Here is a 21,780-nt window from a genome sequence, read left to right on the forward strand (position 1 = left end):
ACACTTCAATAATTGGCGTATTATTAAGAGAGAAAGAAATTGGGAAATATATTTATAGTTCTAAATTGTATCACTCGTAAACATTATATATAGACAAAAGAAATAAATAAATAAATTTAACTTCAAAGTTGTGTTTAAACGTTTTCATGAAGTTTATTGATTAAAGAATCATGATATTGATCAACTTGAAAGGCGTCATTTTTTTTGGGTGAATGATCAGTTGATTTTATCATTTCAGAGATTTGATTCAAATTTGAACCAGTTACTGATTCCATAAATGCTCCAATTTCAATATTTTCATGATTACCTGTTAAACCTTCATAAGATTTTCTTGATCTTAATTTCTTCAATAATTGAGGTGAATTAGTATGAGCATATATATTGACATCAACCGCAGAATGAACATGTGTGGTCCAACCAATTTGTGCTCTAAACGACACCATATTGTTCAAAAAGTACAATACCTTTTCTATATTTTGAGAATTTTCTAAAATTAATTCAACCTCTGATTTAGTATAGTCCTTTATACCCATGGTTTTCTCTAAAATGTTTTTTTCGATGAATTGTTTTAAATCTTGTTTAGATCCTTTGTTTCTATGTTCATAAATTTTATGAGCTAAATAATCTCCAGATTTGGTACTATTTAATAAGACTTCAGGGTTCCATAAATAGTCAGGATATGATTCACTTACTTGTCTTGCAGTAACTAACCCACCAGTTTCGTGATCACTAGTAGAAATGGCAATTGTTTCTACATCTGTTGAATCGATAAATGAAATAACTTCTTCAAATGCTTTATCATATGCCAAAACTTCTCTAACTTGAGAAGCAGGATCATTATGATGACCAGCATGATCAATTCTTGAACCTTCAATCAATAAAAAAAAACCTTGATCAGAATCTTTAGTTGCTTCTGATAATGCAGTTAATGCAACTTTAACTTGTTCAGCTAATGAGGGATAATCTTTTTCATCTCTATCAATATCATAAGGTATATCTCCATCTGCTAATAAACCTAATAATGGAAATGTTACATTTTTACCACCATTTAAATTATCAAATTCTTCTCTATTACCAACATATGACCATCCCTTTTTCTTAGTTTCTTTTAATAAATTTCTATTATCTACTCTACAACCACCAGGGATAGTAGATGGGTAAAAATGACATCTACCACCACCTAAGATTAAATCAACTGCTCTTCCAAATGGATATTCCCCAATTTGATGTTGTGCAATCAAGTCTTCCTGAAATCTATAGTCTACATGAGAACTGAAAGCTGCTGGAGTTGCATCAGTAATTCTAGTGGTTACAACTAATCCAGTGTAATAACCTTGTAATTTCAAAGCTTCTAATATAGTTCCACATGGATTTTTATTCGAATCAACACCTATAGCTCCGTTATAAGATTTCAAACCACATGAGAAAGCAGTAGCACCAGCTGCTGAATCAGTAATTAATGAACTTGATGATCTCGTCCTTGAAGTTCCAACAAGATATTGATCCAAAGTTAAAATATCATTCATGGGTAATTTATCTTTAAATTGTCGAAATGATCTTGCCATTGACATTGATGCTGGTCCCATACCATCAGTTACCATCATGATTATATTTTTCTTGCTTGTTGGATCCAATGGTTTTTCTTCATTTTTGGGCAGGTTTGTAGTTGAATTGTTAAAGTATAAAAATGCTATAGTAATTAATGTTATGCAGTTTAGTATATATGATAAATAAGGTTTTATATTTGATTTTGATTTCTTGTTGTAAATAGATTTATCTCCACCTAATAATGGCTCTCTTTCAAACATTTTCAGAAATGATTCACTCGTGTCTAAAATTGTATAGGTATGGCTGTGTGTCTATAATCTCCAAGATGAATAAGTAGCTTTTAAATGGACTATGAGTTTTGGTCTTTTAGCAGTTGTAATTAAATTTCTTTCGTTACTGTAATTTCTTTTGCCAATAAAAATGATAATATTACACAAAACCTCGAGGTTTGACTGTATGGCGGAGCCGTCGAATCTTACTTAATAAAGACATGAGGTCTTTATATTATCATAGGTATAGAATATGAAAGAGTTGGTTGAATGTGTTAATCACGCTCAATAAAGTATAATAAAAACAAATTAATTATTTTGTTAGAAATCATTTACAATCACTGCTTCATCTCCAATATTTTCATATACTAATTTACCGATCGATAGGTCCATTATGGATAAACCAACAATTTTTTGAATAGTGATATTTGAGGATTTATCTGTTACTTCTCCCACTATTTGTTTGCTTTCATCTCCATATAATTCATGAAGTTCGATTAGTAGTTCTTCTTGATATCCTGATTGTATCAACTCACCAGCCTCGTGTAAAGTATGCTCTTTCGAATCCACAATTATTTTAATACCTTTAGATTTCAAATCTTTTAAAAGCTTTAGGTCTAACTCTATCATATTTGGTTTGTATGAACCAATTAATGAAATAAATACAGGGTGTTTAGGATCTTGATTCAAATAATCTTTTTTTATGATTGGTGAAGTTGATGGAGTACAACCAAAAATTATTGAGCTATTTCGTAAATGTTCAATAAAAGACTCTTCATTTTCTTGATACAGGAATGCATTGAATTTTATATTTTTAAACTCTTTGGTAAATTGATCTCTAAGCTTTTCAGCATTTGATAATGTTCTATTCAATATGTTGACCGTTTTAATGAAACCTTCATATAAAACTAATGCTAGTTTAACATGCCAATATGCTTGTAGTCCAACTCCAAAAACTGATATTTCAGGTAAAATGTTTTCATCATTCACATTGATAACTTTTGTTAGACCCAACGTAGAGGCCAAAGCGGTTCTAAACGCAGTCAATGTATTAGCATTTAAAACAGCTTGTAACTCACCGGTAATCTCATCCAATATAAGCACACAACCTAAAAACCCCAACCCCTTTTTGTTGTTGCCTGAACCTCCACTAATTACTTTTATTCCTACTTCATTTGGTGAAACACATGGCATGAATATGTGCGTTGTATCTGAATTTGGGTTTTTTGATACCTTAGAAGTTCTTGGTGGAACAATTTCGTTAGGATTTGATGAATATGTTTTTAATCCACTGATCAAAGTTGGCTGAAATTGACTAAGGAGTGACAGTTGAGATAGCTGTTGGTTTAAAAAATTTAAAACATCTTTGTCAGTGATGACTTTCATAGTGACAGCAGATATCAAGCAATTGTAAAGGAAATGGCCCTGAATGAATTTTTAATGTTAAAATTGGAACATACTTCATAAAATAGACATTTGCAAGACGGCTGAACTAAGCGAGATTAAGTTCCGAAAATTGTGAAATTTGTACGGAATCTGCAGCAGAGAGGAAACCAGGATCATGTTATAAAATCAGCTCCCACAAAACAAGTGTGCGATCGTCAACCAATTTCAGAATAGTTAGAAAAACAATTCATACTAATCTAGCGAAATATATAATTAATGACGCAAACTAGAATGAATTGAAAAAAATGAAGTTGAGTTGGTTAGGAGTAGATACAATTAATTTAATATTAGTAAATATCGATTAAAACTTTTAAAACTACCTAACAAATTCAAAGAATAATAATTTCAATTCCAAACGTTGTACTTATAGCAGGATGTAATTATAGGTTTATCGGGTTCAGGTGTATCGCTTGAGTGCATATTTCTTTCATAGTAACTTAACTCGCCATTTTTGTTTAGCAAAATGATGGTCTGTGTTCTTGTACCATAGTATCTCCCAATTGATAAAACATTACTTTCTGGACCATTCCTTTCTATTGGTGGTATAAAAATTGAATTTCTCAATTCCATTATTTTAGCATCAAAATCTTTCCCTTCATATATGGATCTATTGAAGGTATCAGTTTTTAAAATATCAAAACATCCTTCAACTAATTTGCTTTCATCATAATTATTTTCCACTGACTTTTTTATCAATGATATTAACAATTTTTCACCCATTTTCACTTTCTTCCACGGTTCATTATATAGTGAGTTGGACAAACCAAAAGTTGTCTTTTCTGCAATTTCTCTTTCATCATCAAATTCAGATTCACTCACATTCATACTTCGATTATCTTCAAAAATTTTACCATGATGACCTCGATTACTTAAGATATTCAAATGCTCAACTTTGTTCGTTTTTGGGTTTAAATTTAATGTACCATATAGTAAACTAAATCCACCAATTTTGGTGATATCTATTTCTCCTTGATCACTTTCCATATTAGACATCAATTTATCTCTCCATTCTTCATCCAGTAAATCTGATTTTAAATAACTTAAAGGTAGCACTCCTCTTGAGACTTCACTTAAAGTGCCTAAAATTGTTAGTATTTGTTTCAAAATTATGGGAATAAGCTGTTCTGTTCATGCACAAATGCTTTGGTTTAACATACTTTCGGTATCTATGTCTCTGTAATTGACCAATACTGCAATTTTACCTGTTGTTGTTATTCCAATCCATGTTCCATGCTCTGGTCTGGCCATATCTAATGGTGTTAGTATCTGGACTTTTTCGTTTAGTTTTCTAAACCGAGCAGGATCAGTTGGTCTTTTGAAGTATTCATCTCTATTTGACAATAATATAAATGGAAAGTCTGGATGGCTCGTTGTGGCTATTGTTATACACATTTGCTGTCTCTAGATGGTCAAGAATGATTATTATGTTCTGTATTTGATTATTCAAATTGATTCCAAAAATTGATCCAAACTAGGAAAAAGATTTGCGGACATTTTATTTTCTGGGGTAATCCCGACTACCAAAAGAAAATCAAAAAGATTATATCTATCACTACTTTGCATAGGCAGTGATAAAGTTTCGTAGATGCAATGTATATTTTGAATTCAATTTACTACATGGTATAACTTTGCCTTAAGTTCAAGCTACTGGTGATTGTAAAACCAAGTAATAATTCTAAATTTAAAGGATGTACAATTAGCTGGTTCTGAATTGCAACAAATATAGTATACATTACTATTTAAAATTCTTAACACTACAATATCTTACAAAAGCTACACATATATGACATTAAAATTACACAGCAAAAAGATACAAAAATTTTGCCCGACTACTTTCTACTTCTGGTTTCTTTCCCTTTTGCAATTTGTGGATCATTTGAAGCATTCACTGTATTCGAACTATTGGATGCCAATCCTGTAGCCCATTTAAGCTGTCTTTGTGAGTCACCACCTAAACGACTATTCCTGGGAATGGAGTCAGCTCCAATACCACCAACTTTATTTGCATTGAACCATTCATAATAGCTTTCATCTAAAAATTCGGAATTATTATTCAAGTCAGGTGACATATAATCCGAAAAATAATTTTCAAACTCTTTGCTCATTCCATTTTCATCATTAATAGTTAAAACCGATTTATCATGAATTATCGTTGCAGTTTTTCTCAGAGAAGGGGAATTTGATATACCATTGAATTTCAAATCTGGAGTTGATTCATTTTCATAATTTTTCTCCAACATTTTAATAAAATCTTTAAAGTATGACATTTCACTTAATTCAAATACAGTAGGTCTAGCATTAGGATCCCACAACAAGCAACAACGAATGACTTCAAGCAATGAAGGATTGGATTCACATTGAACTACTTCAGTAATTTTGAGACCTGGTTCCATAGGTAATATTAGTCCCAACTTTAATGCAAAATTTGTTGCTTCTTCCCATAATCCTCCAATTGGAACAACATAATTCGAACCAATTTGATTAAAATCAGGCATCATAGGAGATCCAATTACTTTTAAAATCTTCCAAATTTGATCTAATTCATTTGCACCAGGAAATAAAGGAGTAAAATTTACAACTTCAGCAGCTACTGTACCAAATGCCCAAATATCAATGGGAAAGGAATACCAATTTTGTCTTAATAATATTTCTGGAGATCTATACCATCTAGTTGAAACATATGCTGTATAAGGTTTCATGTTTGATGCATGTCTAGCTAATCCATAGTCACCTAACTTTATAATGAAATTATCATATTTACGATATGGAGGTACTAAATCTTTTGAACCATAATAATGTAATGTGGGAATTATTAGAATATTTTCTGGTTTCACATCACGATGAAAATAGTTATTTTTATGAATATGTTTAATTGCACATAATAATTGACTTAAAATACTTTTTAATGTGGTTGGGCTAAATCGATCAGCTCTTCTTGATTTAATTAATTGATATAAGTTTTGATTAAGTGCTTCCATTGCAATATGTAACTGAAAATTAATATCATCAATAAAAACTTCAAATATTTGAACCAAACAAGGATGTGAAGGTACCGTTAATATAAAGTTTAATTCCTTTACCTTACTATAATCTTGGAAATGTGACAATTTCTTTTTCATTGTTTTGATTGCAACAAAATTAGAAGTGTTACGTTTTGATTCTTCTAATGGAAACATCATAGTTCCAACTTTATTTGAGTGAGATTCTAGTAATTCGATTTTTGAAAACTTTATTTTGGCCAATTCAACCGTTCCGAAACTACCATTTCCTAAGTTACTTATTTGTTGATATTTTTGATGATAGGAGTGGATTGTTACATCTTTAGGAGGTGGATCATTATAAGGAGGAAAATATCTAACGTTTGACATGATTTTTAACCACTTTTAAAGTCGCTATTTGGCACTAAGTCAACTCAAATAAATTGAATATTTGATTTTTAACTCAGCGCTGTGGTTTTGTGATGATGAAAGAAGATGATTATTCAGAAAAGAGTTTGATATTTTGGTGGTATTAGTTTTTGCAACACATTATTATTATAATTTTTAATGTAAATTCTTTTTTTTTTTTTTCTTTGTTAATATTAAGATTTTGTGTGCAAAATGATAAGTTAGAAAAGAATACATCATTACAAGATATTAATCGTTTCCTTTATCTGTAACTTGACTAACTCTTCCAGAGAATTACTTGTAAGAGTTGGTATAAACAATATTATAAAATGCGAATGTACATTGACTATAGAGACTATTCATCTATACATTGGCACTAAATATTATTTTTTTAATTTTTCCTAACCATCATCTTCTAGCTCCTCTTCATCATCAGAAGAATCGGATAATTCAATTATATAATCAGTTGAGGGAGCTGGCTCAATTCCTTCTTGTGTGCTTTGTACATCAATAAAATATTGATATCGTCCCATATCGTCAGTAACGAGTAAAACATCAGGAGAAACGCTATAACTATTAATTACTATCCTTTCAGTTGTTGAAAATTCTTCCTCATTTTCTCCTTCAATAACTATTTCATCTTCTCTAATATATGTATTAGACTTTGTACTAATTTGGTTTTGAATTCTTTTTGTGAATTGATGATTTAAAGTACAATCATCTCCCTTTGAACAATATTGCTCTTCCTCATAGTCCGGACAGTTCCAAACATGAAGAAATGGACAATTTTTGCCTCTTGAGCACCATGAACCTATTGAAAATGGCCTGCATACCCATAGCTCATACTTTGGATCCTTACAATGCTTTGGAAGATTATGACTATATTTACATTGTGAATTATGGCATTTACCCTCGAGATTATATCGACATAAAGGAGTGTTATGATCATTTGGTTGATGATTTAATAAACAATTTGAATTTACACATGCACCATTCAAGTATTGAGAACAAATTTTGATTTTTTCTACTGCATGATCATATTTACATCTTGAACCCTTTTGACAAGAACCTTTTAATTTCAGGGCTCATTAGAAAACCCCTGATGTTAGTATTTTGAGTGTATATAGTGTGAAGTCGAAAACTATTGCAACATACCCGTCGATGTGAAATATCGACACGCTTCCTTGCTCTTCCTAAACAATTGTTAGTATTACTTGTGAGCAATTTGAGAACCTTGACACATACTTCACTTCATTTGATACCTTCTTGTAAGTCCCACTATTCAACTTTTTATACAAATTCTTGTTCCACATTACATTCACGGGAGCATTGATAGGATTCGATATTATTGGTAACAAAACTCTTCCAGATCCCCCAACAGCATATTTTGTGCCATTTAACAAAATTCGATCGCAATGACTGCTTTTGAACTTATTTTTTGAAAGTCTGGATTTTATCTTTTCTATCTCCTTCTGTTTCATAACATCCTGAAAAACATTTTGCCTTGCTAGTGCTAATTTCCTCATCCTACCATGCTCTTGGTTGTAGATTTTCAAGTTGAAGAGCGCCATTCCATTTTTCGACTGAACTGTTACATATTGTTGCGGTGGTGAAGAAGTAGAATCTCTCGATGATGCGTCTTCAAAAGACGAAGCTGAGCTGGTACCATTGTGAGGGCCTTCTGTAAAGTTGTCTGCCGCGTAAATCAAGTTAGAGTATGCCTGTCTGAATGATCCCTTATTATTTTTCTCAACTTTTGAAACTCGAAAACTTCGAACTCTAGCTAGCGCTTTTTGTTTCTCCTGCTTCTCATGAATGGACTTTTTTAATGAAGCAATCTCCAGATACATGGATTTCACTTCCAACGAGTCCACCACTCGCTCTGACATAATTAGTGTATGATCTATATGTTTGAATGATTGTTTATTGTTGTCAAATGAATTTGTTATTCCGATCATTTTTTTTCAAATTTTTTTTTCTCACAACTTATCTTTATTCCGAAATTGTTTCAGGTTATTAAATTTCGTTTAGGACTTTGTTATAGAGGAATTGACGATGTCGAGACAAAAATCAAAAACAACCTCCGAATTGCTCAGAACTAAAACAAAATTAAGTGATGGTGATAAAAAGACTAACAAAAGAAACATAACGAATTTAAATGAAATTGAATCTGTGTTAAACGAATTAGAGATAAACAATGTAGCTTTGAATGAAGAAGTGAGGAGAATTTGCAATTGTATGGCTAGGAGGCATCCGTTATTTGAAATTGCACCAAACTGTTTGAGCTGTGGTAAAATAATATGTACAAAGGAAGGGCTACAGCCATGTTCATTTTGTGGAGCCGATATTATTCCTACGAAAGATAGAGATGCCATAAAAAGTATATTGGAAAAAGAGCGAAACGAGCTACTACACTCAAGTAACAAACAGCAAACCCCAATTCAATCCATTAACAAACCTAGGAAAAAAATCGTTGTCAAAATGAATCCTGGTGAGAAGTTTTGGGAAGCGCAAGATAGAGCTTTTAAATTAGCAGAACAAGAAATCAAGAATGAGGAATTGGCAAAGTTAGAGCAGCAAGAACAGCAAGAGCAGGAACATGTAAAAGCTTTGAATAAGTCTAAGCTCGATGATAATGATTCAGATTTGGTAAAAGCTCAAGAAAAACTTGAAACTTTGTTGAATTATCAGGAGACAGGGGAGGAAAGAACTCGAATTATTGACAATGCAGCAGATTTTGAATTACCCACTCAATCAATTTGGCTATCGCCGGAAGAAAGAGCTTTGAATTTGAAGAAGCAACAAAGAATGTTAAAAGAGAATCAGATACAACAAGAACGAAATGCACGGGGTGAAAAACATGTAGAAATGGTCATCAAAGATGGGAAAGTTTCTTTGGTGGAAAGAGCTGTTCCCAATAAAGTAAAAAGATCCGATGAAGAAGTAGGAGAGGTTGTGAAGAAGAATATGGATAAACGAGACACAAATAATGAGCTGATGTGGGATTATGATGAAGATAAAAAGAAATGGAAAAAACTAAGATATTTTTCAAACAAGAACGATGAAAACAACTTAACCCTGGATCAAAATATCAATGACAAAATCACAAAGTCAAGATTGCAATTTGATAAAAATAATGATCCTATGGAATTGTTGGTATCTATGTTTTAAGTCGATGAATTTACAAAAATCGGAGAAGCTGGTTATCTTCTCATTCTTTGTTTAAAACGTTTAGATCTGGGATCGTTGATCTTTAATTTTTTATAATTGGCAGTAATTGGATTTCTTGTCTTTTTTACAGGGCTTCCTTGATCACTCGCTTCAATTACATCATTATCACTTTCTTCATCCTCTGAATTTATGTATGCATGAATATTGGATATACTCTCCTGTTCTAAATTGTGTATTTTTGAGTGAAGGTCGACATGATCCAAATTTTCACTCTCGAAAACAGGCCTTGGTGCCATCTTGACTCTTCTTGTTTGTCGTTTTTGAGTTTTTCGTTTCTTTTTCCTCTCGATTGATTCATTAGTTGATAAATCTTCATCTTCCTTTTCACTATCCACTTCAACAACCGTTTCTTCCTCAAACATCCCTTTCATATCTGCTAACTCTTCAGCCTCTTTTACTGATGTGTTGTATAATTCTGATAATTTAAAACTAATGGATCTATGGGGCTTGAAAGGAGAAGGGGATGTCAGGAAATCCTGTAAGGACCGAGTTCTAGTGAAAGTCGGTGTTTGAAGATCATGCTTTAAATATGGTGGAGCATTAGTATCAGCAGCTTGTTTAAATTTGTTAATTAACGAAATGGGTGTTGTTTCCACTGGTTTTAAAGGTGAAGATTTTTTGGGAGTTGTAAAAGATAATCGTCGATTAGTCTTGATTGGAGTATTTTGTAAGCTATGCTCAGAAAAGTCATTCACTACCCCATCACACATTGTTGATTTAGCTGCCAAAGGAGATGATACAGGTGGAGTTAATTTGTAGTCGAAGATAGATAGAACTCTACCATTGGCCTGTGGAGTTGGTCCCAATTCTCCTTTAGGAGTTGCTGGAATATATTCTTCTTTAACGCTAGTGTTGCTAGTGCCCTTTACTTCATTTTTCTCTTTTGCATCTTGGTCTAAGCCTTGTGGAGACGATTTTGATTTCTGTTTAATTGTTCTATACCTTGAATATAAACCTTTTATTTTTTGATTTTCGTTGATATCACTTTTTGACGGTCGTCTCTTGTTTTCATGTAAAAACTTATGCTCCCATTCTTTAATTTCTTGTTTTAGTTTGAAAAGCTCATCATTGTGCATTGCCTAATATATGGGATTGATGATGAAATGAGCGAAGTTTGTTTAATTTTCAATCATATTTGAAAAGTCGCGTCTACCTTTATTTTACTTTAATAATATTTACGGTTATTTACACAAAGTTAACAAATTAAACTATTCACACGAGCTAATATCCTTTAATAGTCTATACTTTAAAAGTTTGAAACAAGTTCAGACCATTTACTGGTAGGGTATCTATTTCTGATGACAGTCGATGCTTTCCGCAAAGCCAACTCTTCATTCGTAGAACTGAATTGATTTTCATTTTTCGAAAGTTCTGTTAAAAACGATGGTCCATCAGGATTATTCCAATAATTGTTAAAAAAATCTCGTAAAGCTATTTTATCGTTTATGATAGTCAAAAGTATCACAACCTTAGTAAACATTTGTAAAAAGTCTTTTGGATCAACCAAAGATTGCATTATTGATTTCCATTCCTTCCAAAAGTAAACCCAGTTTTTACAATTCGCATAAGTACAAAGCATATGCTCTCTTAACCAAAGCGGAACTTGACCTCTATGAGAAAAATTAATTTGCCTAATTAATTCCCTGACATTTTGAGCAGACCTTGCATCCTGTATACAAGGTTTGTGTTCAACTTCAATGCCTTCCCCTTTGGATTGTATTATTGAGTCAATTTTGGCACCATCCGTTTGAATGTATTCATTACATGTTAAGGACCATAGCAAAGTTTGAAATTTGTCAACAGCAAAAAAATGAAGCTCATCAGTTTTAAAAGCAGCAATTTTGGAAAGGAAATTCGATAATTTAGATAATTTCTCAGTTGCGTTTAATCCACTTGGAACATCTAACAATAATTCCATATACCTGATGACATCATCAACTATTTCTTGGTTCCAATCAATATCCTCAGCAGCTAAATGAAAAGAGGAATGTTTATCTAACAAAACATTCTCCGCATCCTGTATGGAATAACCACTGGGATTTGTAAATGTCAAAATTTTATAATGATAGAATTTTTTGTTGTAAGTTTCCAAATTTTCATTGCTCAGTCTATTCTGTTGATGACTTTTTCTGTTCTCGACTTCTTTAAGAAGGAAATCTGGTTTGATGGGTACGATATTCAAATCTTCGAGATTATTATTATGCCTTGTACTTGTATGAAAGCCTTGTCTTAAGCCAAAGAATATGTCATTTTTGTCCTCGTTACGATATTTATTATATGGGATGGTTTCAGCAAGATCATAAACTTCTCCATAAATCTCCTCTATTCTCAACTCTGATCTTCTTTCAGGGCTTAAAATATGTAAGACAGCCCCATCAATTCCAGTCTCACATCTAACCCAAGAATTTGGTCCAATTCCAAAAGTGCTATGAGTAGCCGGTGGTCCCTGTCTAGCTCTTTTAGCTAGTCGTCTTCGAGTTGTAGCACTAACAGAATTTGATACCATACCGTCTATTCGTGGAGTATATCCAAACTTTTGTTTCATGTATTGCTTCAAATCGTACGATGCTTTATATATGTGCTTCTCTGACTTACCTGATGTGACGATTATATACTTTTCATGAGATTGGTTCTCTGTACTTTTGGGATGATCCAGAGGAAGTAACGATAAATCAATTATTATAAAATCAATTAAACCATATTTTTCCTTTAGTAATATTGAAAAATCTTTCAATGCTTGGGATGAACTTTTGGGGAATTCAATGATTTCGTTTGAATACATGGGTTCTGCTTTAGATGTATTCTCATCTCGGAGATACCATGGGATTGAATCATTATCTTTGGGGGATGAATATGCTCTTATAGTTGTGGTGAAGTTACTTTGAAGATAAGGACCTGAACATTTGTATGATGGATTTATTTTACAGAAACTATGTAGTCGTCTCTTACATTGTAAAAGTATGCTCTCTTTCATTATATGATTCTATTTCAACTTACAAGTTGATGTATTTTTTTCAAAAAAAAAAAATCAAATCGTAAAATCAAAACCGTTAACTAATCCCATCTTAATTTGCAACCAAATTAAAAATTCAAAAATGGCAAAATTAGTACATAATGTTCAAAAGAAACAGCACAAGGAAAGGTCCCAAAGAGATAGTAGAGCCAAGTATGGTTTACTTGAGAAAAAGAAAGACTATAGGTTAAGGGCGGCTGATTATCATAAGAAACAAGCAGCATTAAAAGCATTAAAAGAAAAAATCAAAACGCATAATCCTGACGAATATTATCATGCTATGACGAAAAAGAAAACGGATGATAGGGGGATTCTTATATCAGATAGGGACAGCGAAGTTTTAAGTGTTGATCAAGTTAAATTATTGAAAACTCAAGATATAAATTACATACGAACGATGAGATTAAACGAAATGAACAAAATTGAGAAAGAGCAAAAGGATTTATTATTCGAAGGATCAGGTAAACATACGATCTTTGTTGATTCTAGTGAGGAGCAACAAAATTTCAAGCCAGAGGAATATTTCAACACAGATGAATCATTACTACATAACAGACAAAATAGACTTAGAATAGATCAATTACGTTCAAGCTCAGGAGTAGTTAAAACAAATGATATAGATTCCAAATTGAAGGATAAACTTGATAATAAAAAATTAAAACAATTTAAACAATTACAAAGAAGAATAGCTAAAGAAAAGGAGATACGAGATGTTGAACAAATAATGAGTTCAAACTTGGAGAAAATGAAAAATGGTAGTAAGAAAAAAGTTGTTGGACCCGATGGTAAAATACATTTTAAATGGAAAAATGAAAGGAAAAGGTAACAATATTACAATGCTTAACTTAATTTATTTAGTCGTTATTTAAACTTCCATTGAGATAGTCAATGAACAATGGAATTATTCTATCTTTATCTATGGTCCTCATTCTGTTTAAATTTATGAATGATCTTCTTATCCTTTGCAACTGCGCCGTACTTACAACGCCCATCGGAATTTCAATTGTGTAATCATCTATTTGAACATCACCCAGAGTAATTTGTTGCTGTTGCAAGATCTTTGATATAATTTCATGGGTTTTTCTGTCTAATTCTTGTAAAAAGGTATTATCTGAAGTTGATTGTAGTGTTGTTGCAGCATTTGGCGTTGGTGCCTTTTTTAAAACTAAAGCATTCCAAATATCTTCAATTGGTATCATCTCTTGTTGATCGTTCGAAATTATCTGAAATAAAGGTGAATCCCATCTTGTATCACTATTTGGTTCTTCATATCTCATTTCCAACTGCTTAATCAAAGTAGGTTCCCATTGTTCTGAAGAATCCCTTGAACTGTTCCACTCAAGGCATTGTTCAATAGGTGCAATAACGTGAACAACACAATGAGGTGTAGCCATGCCTTTCGATTCACAATATAGTTGATAACGAAAACCCTTTATATAAGCCATGGAATCAAGTATCACGATATTCGTCTTTGATATGTCTCTTTTAACCGCTGAAATCTGAGACCCTCGAGCCAATTTTTCTTTATTTGAATCCTTGTATGTATCATGACTAATTCCTAATGTTTCATCAGAATGATAAATGACTTTGTAGTTGTGGCCAGGTAAATGATTCAGATCTTCTTTAGCTAAACAGATCTTTTTCTCTAGCTGCTCAATTAAGGCTTTAGCCCATTTAGTTTTTCCGGAACTAGGGTATCCTGAAAGTATAATTAATGGCATTAATATTGTATGAAAGTGAAAGTGGTAATGTACTAACTAAAAGTTTGATTTCCTATAGAATATTTTTTTTTTGCAGTCTATTTTTAATTTTGAAACATATTTGTTAATGTCAAAGTTTATACCGAGATCAACATTTCCCAGCTATAATATTCCCTTATCTAGCTTTAAAGGTCACCATCAAAAAGCTTTATCGAAACTAGGACATCTTTCACCCCAACTTGATTTAATAATTGAAGTACGAGATTGTCGAGCTCCTATTGCTTCAACCAATGCTTTATTTGACAAACTATTAGCAACGAAAAGAAAACTTATACTATACAGCAAGAAGGATTTATCAATACTAAAACCAAACCTACTAGATAAATGGCACGCTTTCAATAATGAAACGTATATGTTTATTGATTGCAGAAACAGAAATGACTGTAAAAGATTAATCAATACCATACGGAATATATATGAAAATTTGGAATCAAAACCTCCATTAGGATTGAGATCGATGATTATTGGCATGCCCAATGTTGGTAAATCTACATTGGTGAATACCTTGAGACAGGTAGGGTTGGAAAACGACAAAGCTTCAATTTCTACAAAAATAAAAAAAGTTGCCAAAACGGGAGGACAGCCTGGAGTCACCAGATCGACAAGTGAAATAATTAGATTATCTAATGATCCAGAAATAATGGTGTATGATACGCCAGGTATAAGTTTACCGACAGTGAAGGACTCAGGTACGATGTTAACTTTGGGATTGGTTGGATGTATTCATGACTCATTTATAGACCCTGTGATATTAGCAGACTATTTATTATATCTATTAAACTTTCAAGACCCGCTGGGAAAGTTATATAGCGACTATATGTCACATCCAACCAATGACATTTATGAGTTAATGTATAATATTGCTAAACATAGAAACACTTTGAGACCCAATGGGACATATGATGAATTAGGAGTTGCAACGCATTGGATCAATTTATGGAAACAAGGTAAGTCAAAAAAGTATAGGGGCTTATTTGACCTTTCAGCCATTCAAGATATTAATGAAGAGAACTGGAAAGAGATAAATAATTTGGAAAGAGAAAGAGTTGGTCTGATGAAAGTTCATCAAAAATTGGTTGACAGTTTCGGTAGTAATGGTGCTTCAAAAACTTTTAATAGGAAAAGAACCGCTAAAGACAGAGATGCTGACATGAAGAATAGAATGTTCAAACTTTAATTTATCTTTTTATTATCGTGTTTTCAGCCATTTAATATATCATCAACATCAAAATATTCGTCAAATCCGTCTGTAGTTTCTGGACCAAAAAACCCTTCGACGCTTCTTTTTCTTTTATTTGTTTTCTTACGAACTTTGAATTTGACATCTAGGAGATTTTTTAGTTTGGTATCATATTCGTTATCCTTTTGGCGATCGTAAGTTTTGTAATAAATTTCTTCTTTAGTATCAAGAACATTATCAAGATTAAGTAATGCATTTGTTTCGTCGGCTGTAAGATAAGTTTCAATGAAATCCTTTTCACGAACAAAATCTTTTAAACTTTTTACTTGACCAAGGGATTTGTGTAAAATTTTATTGACATAATGATTGAATCTTTTATTTGCTGGGCTAGAAGATAACAATATCTTTTCCAAGGTTGTTTCACGTGTTATTGAAGGTGTAAAAGATTTTGATTGTGTAAGACCTGCTTTCTCATTATCTAAAACATTTGGAGTAGATTGATCATTATTGAGTTGTTTTCCCCTGATAAAATCTTCCATGATCAAATCGGTAGAATCATCCTTCATCTTCTTTAAATCCAAAAAATTTCCCATTTTTTCATCTTCTTTCATTGCTAATCTATTCATGATAAGTACAAAACCGGTTTTTTCACCAAGCTTTACCTCTTGAGGAAATCCAGCACATATTTGAACCTCATCATCTGGTTTTTGTACAAATCGTATCAAAGCAACAAAGTCCAAGTCTAACAATGCCTGAACCATGGAATTAAAAGCTGTACTGTTATCATTGTATAGTTTCATATCGGGTATCACATAATTTGATTCTTCAGTTAAGTATGCCACAGGAAGGTTAGCCCTAGAAATGAACCCAAGTATATTAACCCCAGGTGTTGTTCCCAAAGTAGCTGCTTGGTCGAGTTCAGATGAAACAGGTAGAATATTTCTTTGGGTATATTTGAAGCCAGGTGTTATATCACGATTACTTATGACTATTTCTTCATCTTCTTCTTTTTCATTAGGAGTCTGTTCGTCCAAATTTAAATTTTCATACACTTCATCTTCAATATTTGAGTTCTTTTTAATAATATACTTTGTGTCCCTTTTAACCTTCAGTATTTCATTCTGATCCGAATCCACTATGAATTCATGACCATGGACTTGATTTTGACATCTAATTGATGGATATATTTGAATTTTTAAGCTTACACCAAGATCGTTGTCTTGACCGCGTCCCATTTCAGCAAATGATAAGTAAGTATCACTAACACATCGTGGTCCAATAAGTTTCACGGGAGGTCCCGCGTGCATATATTCATCATAATCATATATATTGAAATCACTATCAAGTTTACCACCAAATTTTTGAATGATTTCCTTTGCGTGTGCATTGTTTTCGTTGTTCAAGACTATACATGTAGTATTAATGGTGTATAAGTTTAAAATGGAGTTGAGGTAATCTAAACTGTTTGGCTCATTGATATTACCAAGACCGTTTGTGATGATGTAGATGTTTCTAATGAACTTATTTGCTATTTGATTCTGCAATGCATCTGAAAATGAACTTATTATATCAGCTTTATCACCAGTACCCGTGTCATCATGATGCATCTTTATGGACGCGTCATAAAATTCTTTTACATAACTCAAAGTTATTGGTCCATCATTATATATGTATTTTGATTCAATTGAAGTGTAAATGACGAAAGCATATCTATCCAGTTTACGGTTTTTTAATAGTTGATTAGTTAAATAATTGACTGAAAATTCGAGAGCTAACTCAAAATCTGTTTTTGATTCGGTCGTTGCTGACTTACTATTCATTGAATTTGAAGCATCAAGAACTATAGTTGTATATTCTTTGTTTGACATTGTTGTTGTTCATTGTACAGTTATGATGAATACATATTTACATAGGATATAAAATAAATTTAAGTTTTATTTTACGTGTTTCAAAAACAAAACTCAAAAAATTAAGCGGTCTTGGTGATTTGAGAAAAATTGCAGAAAAAGAAAGAATGAGCTAACAATTCGAAAATACATCTAATTAATATGATTCTATAAAACTAACTTGTTATTTCCCATGTTCTAATTGTACCGTCTAAACCTGAGCTAATGAATGTTCCAATTTTTTTATCTCCATCAAATTTCTTCCAAGCCAAACTGGTCACTGCTGCGGAATGAGCTAATGGAAATTTAATAACTTTCGATGGTTTCTCTACTGAATATAATAGTAAACCTGTGTCAAGCCCACCACTAATTAAATATTTCGAGTCCTTCGTCCATTGAGCGTCGTAAACTTTACTTGTATGAAATGCCCAACGTGATGTAATAACCGATCCGTCCAGTTTATACAATGTATACTTACCTGTGGAATCAGCAACTGCAACGTACTCACCATTTGGTGATACCTTAATTAAAGTAGGTGGTGATCGTAATTTCGGGAATTCTTTATCTGATTGTGTGATATTATTGTCTGATATTTTATATTCAACAATTGTGTTTGAAGCAATATTTGTGATCAAGAAAGTTGAATTTGATAAAGGAGCTACACAAGTAGTAGGAAATTTCAATTTGTAATCGGTTTGCAACTGAAGTGAAAGGTCGTGTAGTTGTATTTCTGACTCAAATAAAACAATAATCGAAGTACCTATTTTTTCCAACTGTTTAGGCTGTGAAGGAAGATCTATTGAATTTGTTACTTTTCCATTTTCCCAAACTTTTAACTTATCGTCCCAGCCAATAGTATAATTTACTGAATTTTCTGACAAAATATCAACCACATAGTTTGAATGTTCCTCTTCCTTCGACCCTTGAAGTGTAGGAAGAGCTTCAAGCCCTTCCTCATCAATTTTATATTTAAAGATTTTACCATCGGAACTTCCACTAAGCAAAGTATCATTTTCTAACAAAATCTTAGTAATTGGCGCTCTATTTCCTTGCACAACTTTAATCAATTCGCCGTTTTCATCAAAATAATTTAGATCTCCGTTCGAATTAAGGGAAAGAACGTAATCTTTTGTTATAGCCAACCCAACCTGTTGATTATCTATTGTAGGAGTTTCAACACTATTATATGTCGTGACAGCTACACCATCGTTTATAGACCATTTTTTCAAACTACCATCTGCAGAAGCTGTTATGAAATATTTTGAATCAGGTGCCCATTGGACTGCAAAAATACCACCTTCATGTGCTTTCTCAATTTTTTTTATAAATTCTCCTGTCTTTCCTTCATATAAACATATGACTCTATCTGAACCAACTGAAACGATAAAATCACCATTGGGACTAAACTTCACATCTCTCACGACATTTGAATGTAATCCTCTTAAACTTTTTTCAAATTTGAAAGGGGGACCTTGAAAAAATACCATTGCAAAATCATCACTCACTGTGGCAGCTCTGTACGGTCTTTGAGGTTTAATATCAACAGCATTTATAGTTGAACTATGACCTTGAATATCTCCAATTGAATTTCCAGAATCCCAGGAGAAAGCATGTCCAAACTTTTCCTTACCTTGTCCTACGGCAATTATTCTAGAATTATCAGCATCCCAAGCAATTGACTTGATTGGGCCTGATATTATTTGAAATTCACTCTTTATTACAGGAACATTGAAGTTTTCATCTCCCTTTTTGGGTGCTGCGTCCCATATTTTAACTTGACCTGATTCATCACCTGAAGCTATGTAATTTCCAGATGGGGAAAATTTCACTGCCGTTGTAATGTGATTATGCTTTGGAAACACAATTATAGGAGAATTGGATTTGAAGTCAGCGGGTCTAATAATTATTGATTTTCCATTGGTATACGCCAATCGGTCGTTTACTGAGTCATACGTAAGGTGAGAGGCTTGACCTCTTTGAGTGTTCGGATGAGGTGCAGTCACTGAAAGTGGTTTTATGGACATTGAATTTGTGAATTAATTATGATTGGGTAAATCTAATAATAATTAAAATTGATTGTAAAGGAGAATAAAAATGAAAAATTAAATTGAAGTTAACTTCAACAAGATCAAACTCAAATAATTATGATTAGATTAACTAAATCAAGAATCACTATCAATGGAATTCGTCGTTTGACAAATACAGCTGTCAGATTCAATCCCAAAAAGATTGATTCCCCTCCACCAATTCCTGAAATTAAGAATGGAAATTTTGTAATTGCAACTCCACCAAGTATAAATCCAGTCCCAATTGAAAATGAAATACCTCCTCCTCCTCCACCACCAAGTCCCAAGAAGAAGAAGTTTTCATTTAGTGGGTTTTTATTTAAAACTTCATTACTTGCAATAGTGCTTTATGGAGGAACCATGTATTTGGCAACAAAAAATAATAAGGTATTGGATTTTGTTCTTGATAATGATTTACCATATAATGAACAATTAATCGATTTTTTCGAAAATCTTTCGAAAGAAGATTTTGAGGAACTTTGGTATAATATTCAAAACAAATTCACTGATGTTAAATTACCTACTAAATCTGAAATTGGTGAATTAACAACAAAACTAGAACATAGAAGTGAAGATTTCCTTAAAGAAACTAAAAAGAAATTATCAAGTAAAAAAGATGTCAGAAAAGGTACTGATTTGACACCTGTAGAACAATTGCAAAAGCCAGTTGAAGTCGAGAGTTTAACTAGAGATGTTCTTCGTTTACCATTAATAGAACTTGATGCTGAAGTTGCTAATTCTGTTGATTCTTCAGTAAAACAAATTATTTCATCTTTTAATAATTTTGTACAATCAATTGATGCAAATACTTTAGAAGGTTCCAATTCAAATTTGATTAAAGCTATCGACACTAGTGTGAATCAATTGGCATCCAAATTAACTAATTTAACAACAAATTTCGACAACGAGTTACAGAATAAATTGAAAGTGTCACAAACTGAGTTAGTCAGTTCTTTTACCAAAAAGGAGTTAGAGTTGACTGAAAACTTGATTTATCAATTCAATCAAGAGAAAGCACAATTAGAGAAAAAATTAAACAAAAGATTAGAACAAGAAGTGAAAGCTGCAAGACAAGCCATTAGTCAAGCTGCAACTAATGCAGTTTCGATGGTTAGAATTGAACAAACTAAAAATTTTGAAAAATTAGTAACAGAAAAACTTAACGAAGAAAGAGAAGGTAGATTGGCAAATTTGGATAAACTTAATGATAAAATCAATGATTTGGAAAAATTTGCAGAAAGTTTCGAAAAACAAATCGTTAATACTCATAAGAAAACATTGATACAGCAGTCAATCAATAAATTGAAATCATTATTATTGTTCTCCCAACCTGAAAATTCAACGCCAAAAAGCATAGGTCCTTATGTTGATATTTTGGGTCAAATTTCAACTGATGATGAAGTTTTAAATTTAGCTTTAAAAGATTTGATTCCTTTGATTTCAAATGAATCCACTCACTCGATTTTAAGTAATTCACAATTATTAACTCGTTGGGAACAATTAGCACCAGAATTAAGATCAAGCTCATTGTTACCACCTAATGCTGGGTTATTGGGTCATTTGTCATCACTTATATTTTCAAAGCTTTTAGTACCGGTTAAAGGTGTTAAAGAAGATGGTAAGGATATTGAATCTGTTATTGGACGAGTTGAATACAGTTTAGCCAGGGGTCAGTTAGATGTTGCCGTGGAAGAAGCTACAAACTTGAAAGGATGGAGTAGAAGATTGGCTAATGATTGGGTCATAGAAGGTAGAAAAAGACTTGAAATTGAATTTCTACTTGGTTTGATCGAATCTGAAGCAAAATTGCTTTAGACTCCTTTTGTGTAGTACTAATAATAAATATTATATCATTGATCTATCTTCTTCTTCAAAGAAAAGTTTTGGTTGTGGATTATGATGCGGTAGATTGTCTTCTTAACTAAAAATTTAAAATTTTATTGTAATCTGCGGCTTAAGATGTGATTTCAATTTTAACCATTCAATATCATTAAT

The 21,780-nt window shown here is 32.3% G+C and overlaps 14 protein-coding genes across 14 annotated transcripts; 4 read left to right on the plus strand and 10 right to left on the minus strand. All coding sequences in view use genetic code 12, as the record gives it.

The window, feature by feature from the left end:
* Positions 1-134: 134 nt before the first annotated feature.
* KGF55_002473 (alkaline phosphatase) lies at positions 135-1,808 on the minus strand (the record flags this gene model as incomplete). Its single annotated transcript, XM_051757160.1, has 1 exon — positions 135-1,808. One exon carries the CDS (start codon positions 1,806-1,808, stop codon positions 135-137), a length of 1,674 nt encoding a protein of 557 aa, XP_051614734.1.
* Positions 1,809-2,138: 330 nt separating this feature from the next.
* On the minus strand, positions 2,139-3,203 carry KGF55_002474 (uncharacterized protein; the record flags this gene model as incomplete). The annotated part of the gene is made up of 1 exon (XM_051757161.1): positions 2,139-3,203. One exon carries the CDS (start codon positions 3,201-3,203, stop codon positions 2,139-2,141), a length of 1,065 nt encoding a protein of 354 aa, XP_051614735.1.
* Positions 3,204-3,608: 405 nt separating this feature from the next.
* KGF55_002475 (uncharacterized protein) lies at positions 3,609-4,655 on the minus strand (the record flags this gene model as incomplete). The annotated part of the gene is made up of 2 exons (XM_051757162.1): positions 3,609-4,342; positions 4,421-4,655. 2 exons carry the CDS (start codon positions 4,653-4,655, stop codon positions 3,609-3,611), a joined length of 969 nt encoding a protein of 322 aa, XP_051614736.1.
* A 437-nt stretch (positions 4,656-5,092) lies between these two features.
* On the minus strand, positions 5,093-6,631 carry IME2 (protein kinase; the record flags this gene model as incomplete). The annotated part of the gene is made up of 1 exon (XM_051757163.1): positions 5,093-6,631. One exon carries the CDS (start codon positions 6,629-6,631, stop codon positions 5,093-5,095), a length of 1,539 nt encoding a protein of 512 aa, XP_051614737.1.
* Positions 6,632-7,050: 419 nt separating this feature from the next.
* On the minus strand, positions 7,051-8,538 carry KGF55_002477 (uncharacterized protein; the record flags this gene model as incomplete). Its single annotated transcript, XM_051757165.1, has 3 exons — positions 7,051-7,733; positions 7,805-7,842; positions 7,895-8,538. The coding sequence occupies 3 exons, from the start codon at positions 8,536-8,538 to the stop codon at positions 7,051-7,053; spliced, it is 1,365 nt and encodes a 454-aa protein (XP_051614738.1).
* Positions 8,539-8,704: 166 nt separating this feature from the next.
* Positions 8,705-9,820, plus strand: KGF55_002478 (uncharacterized protein; the record flags this gene model as incomplete). The annotated part of the gene is made up of 1 exon (XM_051757166.1): positions 8,705-9,820. One exon carries the CDS (start codon positions 8,705-8,707, stop codon positions 9,818-9,820), a length of 1,116 nt encoding a protein of 371 aa, XP_051614739.1.
* Positions 9,821-9,852: 32 nt separating this feature from the next.
* Positions 9,853-10,956, minus strand: KGF55_002479 (uncharacterized protein; the record flags this gene model as incomplete). Its single annotated transcript, XM_051757167.1, has 1 exon — positions 9,853-10,956. The coding sequence occupies one exon, from the start codon at positions 10,954-10,956 to the stop codon at positions 9,853-9,855; it is 1,104 nt and encodes a 367-aa protein (XP_051614740.1).
* A 170-nt stretch (positions 10,957-11,126) lies between these two features.
* On the minus strand, positions 11,127-12,854 carry KGF55_002480 (uncharacterized protein; the record flags this gene model as incomplete). The annotated part of the gene is made up of 1 exon (XM_051757168.1): positions 11,127-12,854. The coding sequence occupies one exon, from the start codon at positions 12,852-12,854 to the stop codon at positions 11,127-11,129; it is 1,728 nt and encodes a 575-aa protein (XP_051614741.1).
* Positions 12,855-12,975: 121 nt separating this feature from the next.
* Positions 12,976-13,719, plus strand: KGF55_002481 (rRNA-processing protein; the record flags this gene model as incomplete). The annotated part of the gene is made up of 1 exon (XM_051757169.1): positions 12,976-13,719. The coding sequence occupies one exon, from the start codon at positions 12,976-12,978 to the stop codon at positions 13,717-13,719; it is 744 nt and encodes a 247-aa protein (XP_051614742.1).
* A 28-nt stretch (positions 13,720-13,747) lies between these two features.
* On the minus strand, positions 13,748-14,614 carry KTI12 (Kti12p; the record flags this gene model as incomplete). Its single annotated transcript, XM_051757170.1, has 1 exon — positions 13,748-14,614. One exon carries the CDS (start codon positions 14,612-14,614, stop codon positions 13,748-13,750), a length of 867 nt encoding a protein of 288 aa, XP_051614743.1.
* Positions 14,615-14,720: 106 nt separating this feature from the next.
* On the plus strand, positions 14,721-15,830 carry MTG1 (putative GTPase; the record flags this gene model as incomplete). Its single annotated transcript, XM_051757171.1, has 1 exon — positions 14,721-15,830. The coding sequence occupies one exon, from the start codon at positions 14,721-14,723 to the stop codon at positions 15,828-15,830; it is 1,110 nt and encodes a 369-aa protein (XP_051614744.1).
* Positions 15,831-15,853: 23 nt separating this feature from the next.
* On the minus strand, positions 15,854-17,701 carry YKU80 (ATP-dependent DNA helicase; the record flags this gene model as incomplete). Its single annotated transcript, XM_051757172.1, has 1 exon — positions 15,854-17,701. The coding sequence occupies one exon, from the start codon at positions 17,699-17,701 to the stop codon at positions 15,854-15,856; it is 1,848 nt and encodes a 615-aa protein (XP_051614745.1).
* Positions 17,702-17,895: 194 nt separating this feature from the next.
* Positions 17,896-19,743, minus strand: KGF55_002485 (uncharacterized protein; the record flags this gene model as incomplete). The annotated part of the gene is made up of 1 exon (XM_051757173.1): positions 17,896-19,743. The coding sequence occupies one exon, from the start codon at positions 19,741-19,743 to the stop codon at positions 17,896-17,898; it is 1,848 nt and encodes a 615-aa protein (XP_051614746.1).
* Positions 19,744-19,863: 120 nt separating this feature from the next.
* On the plus strand, positions 19,864-21,600 carry KGF55_002486 (uncharacterized protein; the record flags this gene model as incomplete). The annotated part of the gene is made up of 1 exon (XM_051757174.1): positions 19,864-21,600. One exon carries the CDS (start codon positions 19,864-19,866, stop codon positions 21,598-21,600), a length of 1,737 nt encoding a protein of 578 aa, XP_051614747.1.
* Positions 21,601-21,780: the final 180 nt, after the last annotated feature.

The sequence above is a fragment of the Candida pseudojiufengensis genome (genome assembly GCF_024610245.1).
Source record: "Candida pseudojiufengensis strain CBS 10847 chromosome Unknown scaffold5, whole genome shotgun sequence".
Classification (NCBI taxonomy): Eukaryota; Fungi; Ascomycota; class Pichiomycetes; order Serinales; family Debaryomycetaceae; genus Lodderomyces; species Lodderomyces pseudojiufengensis.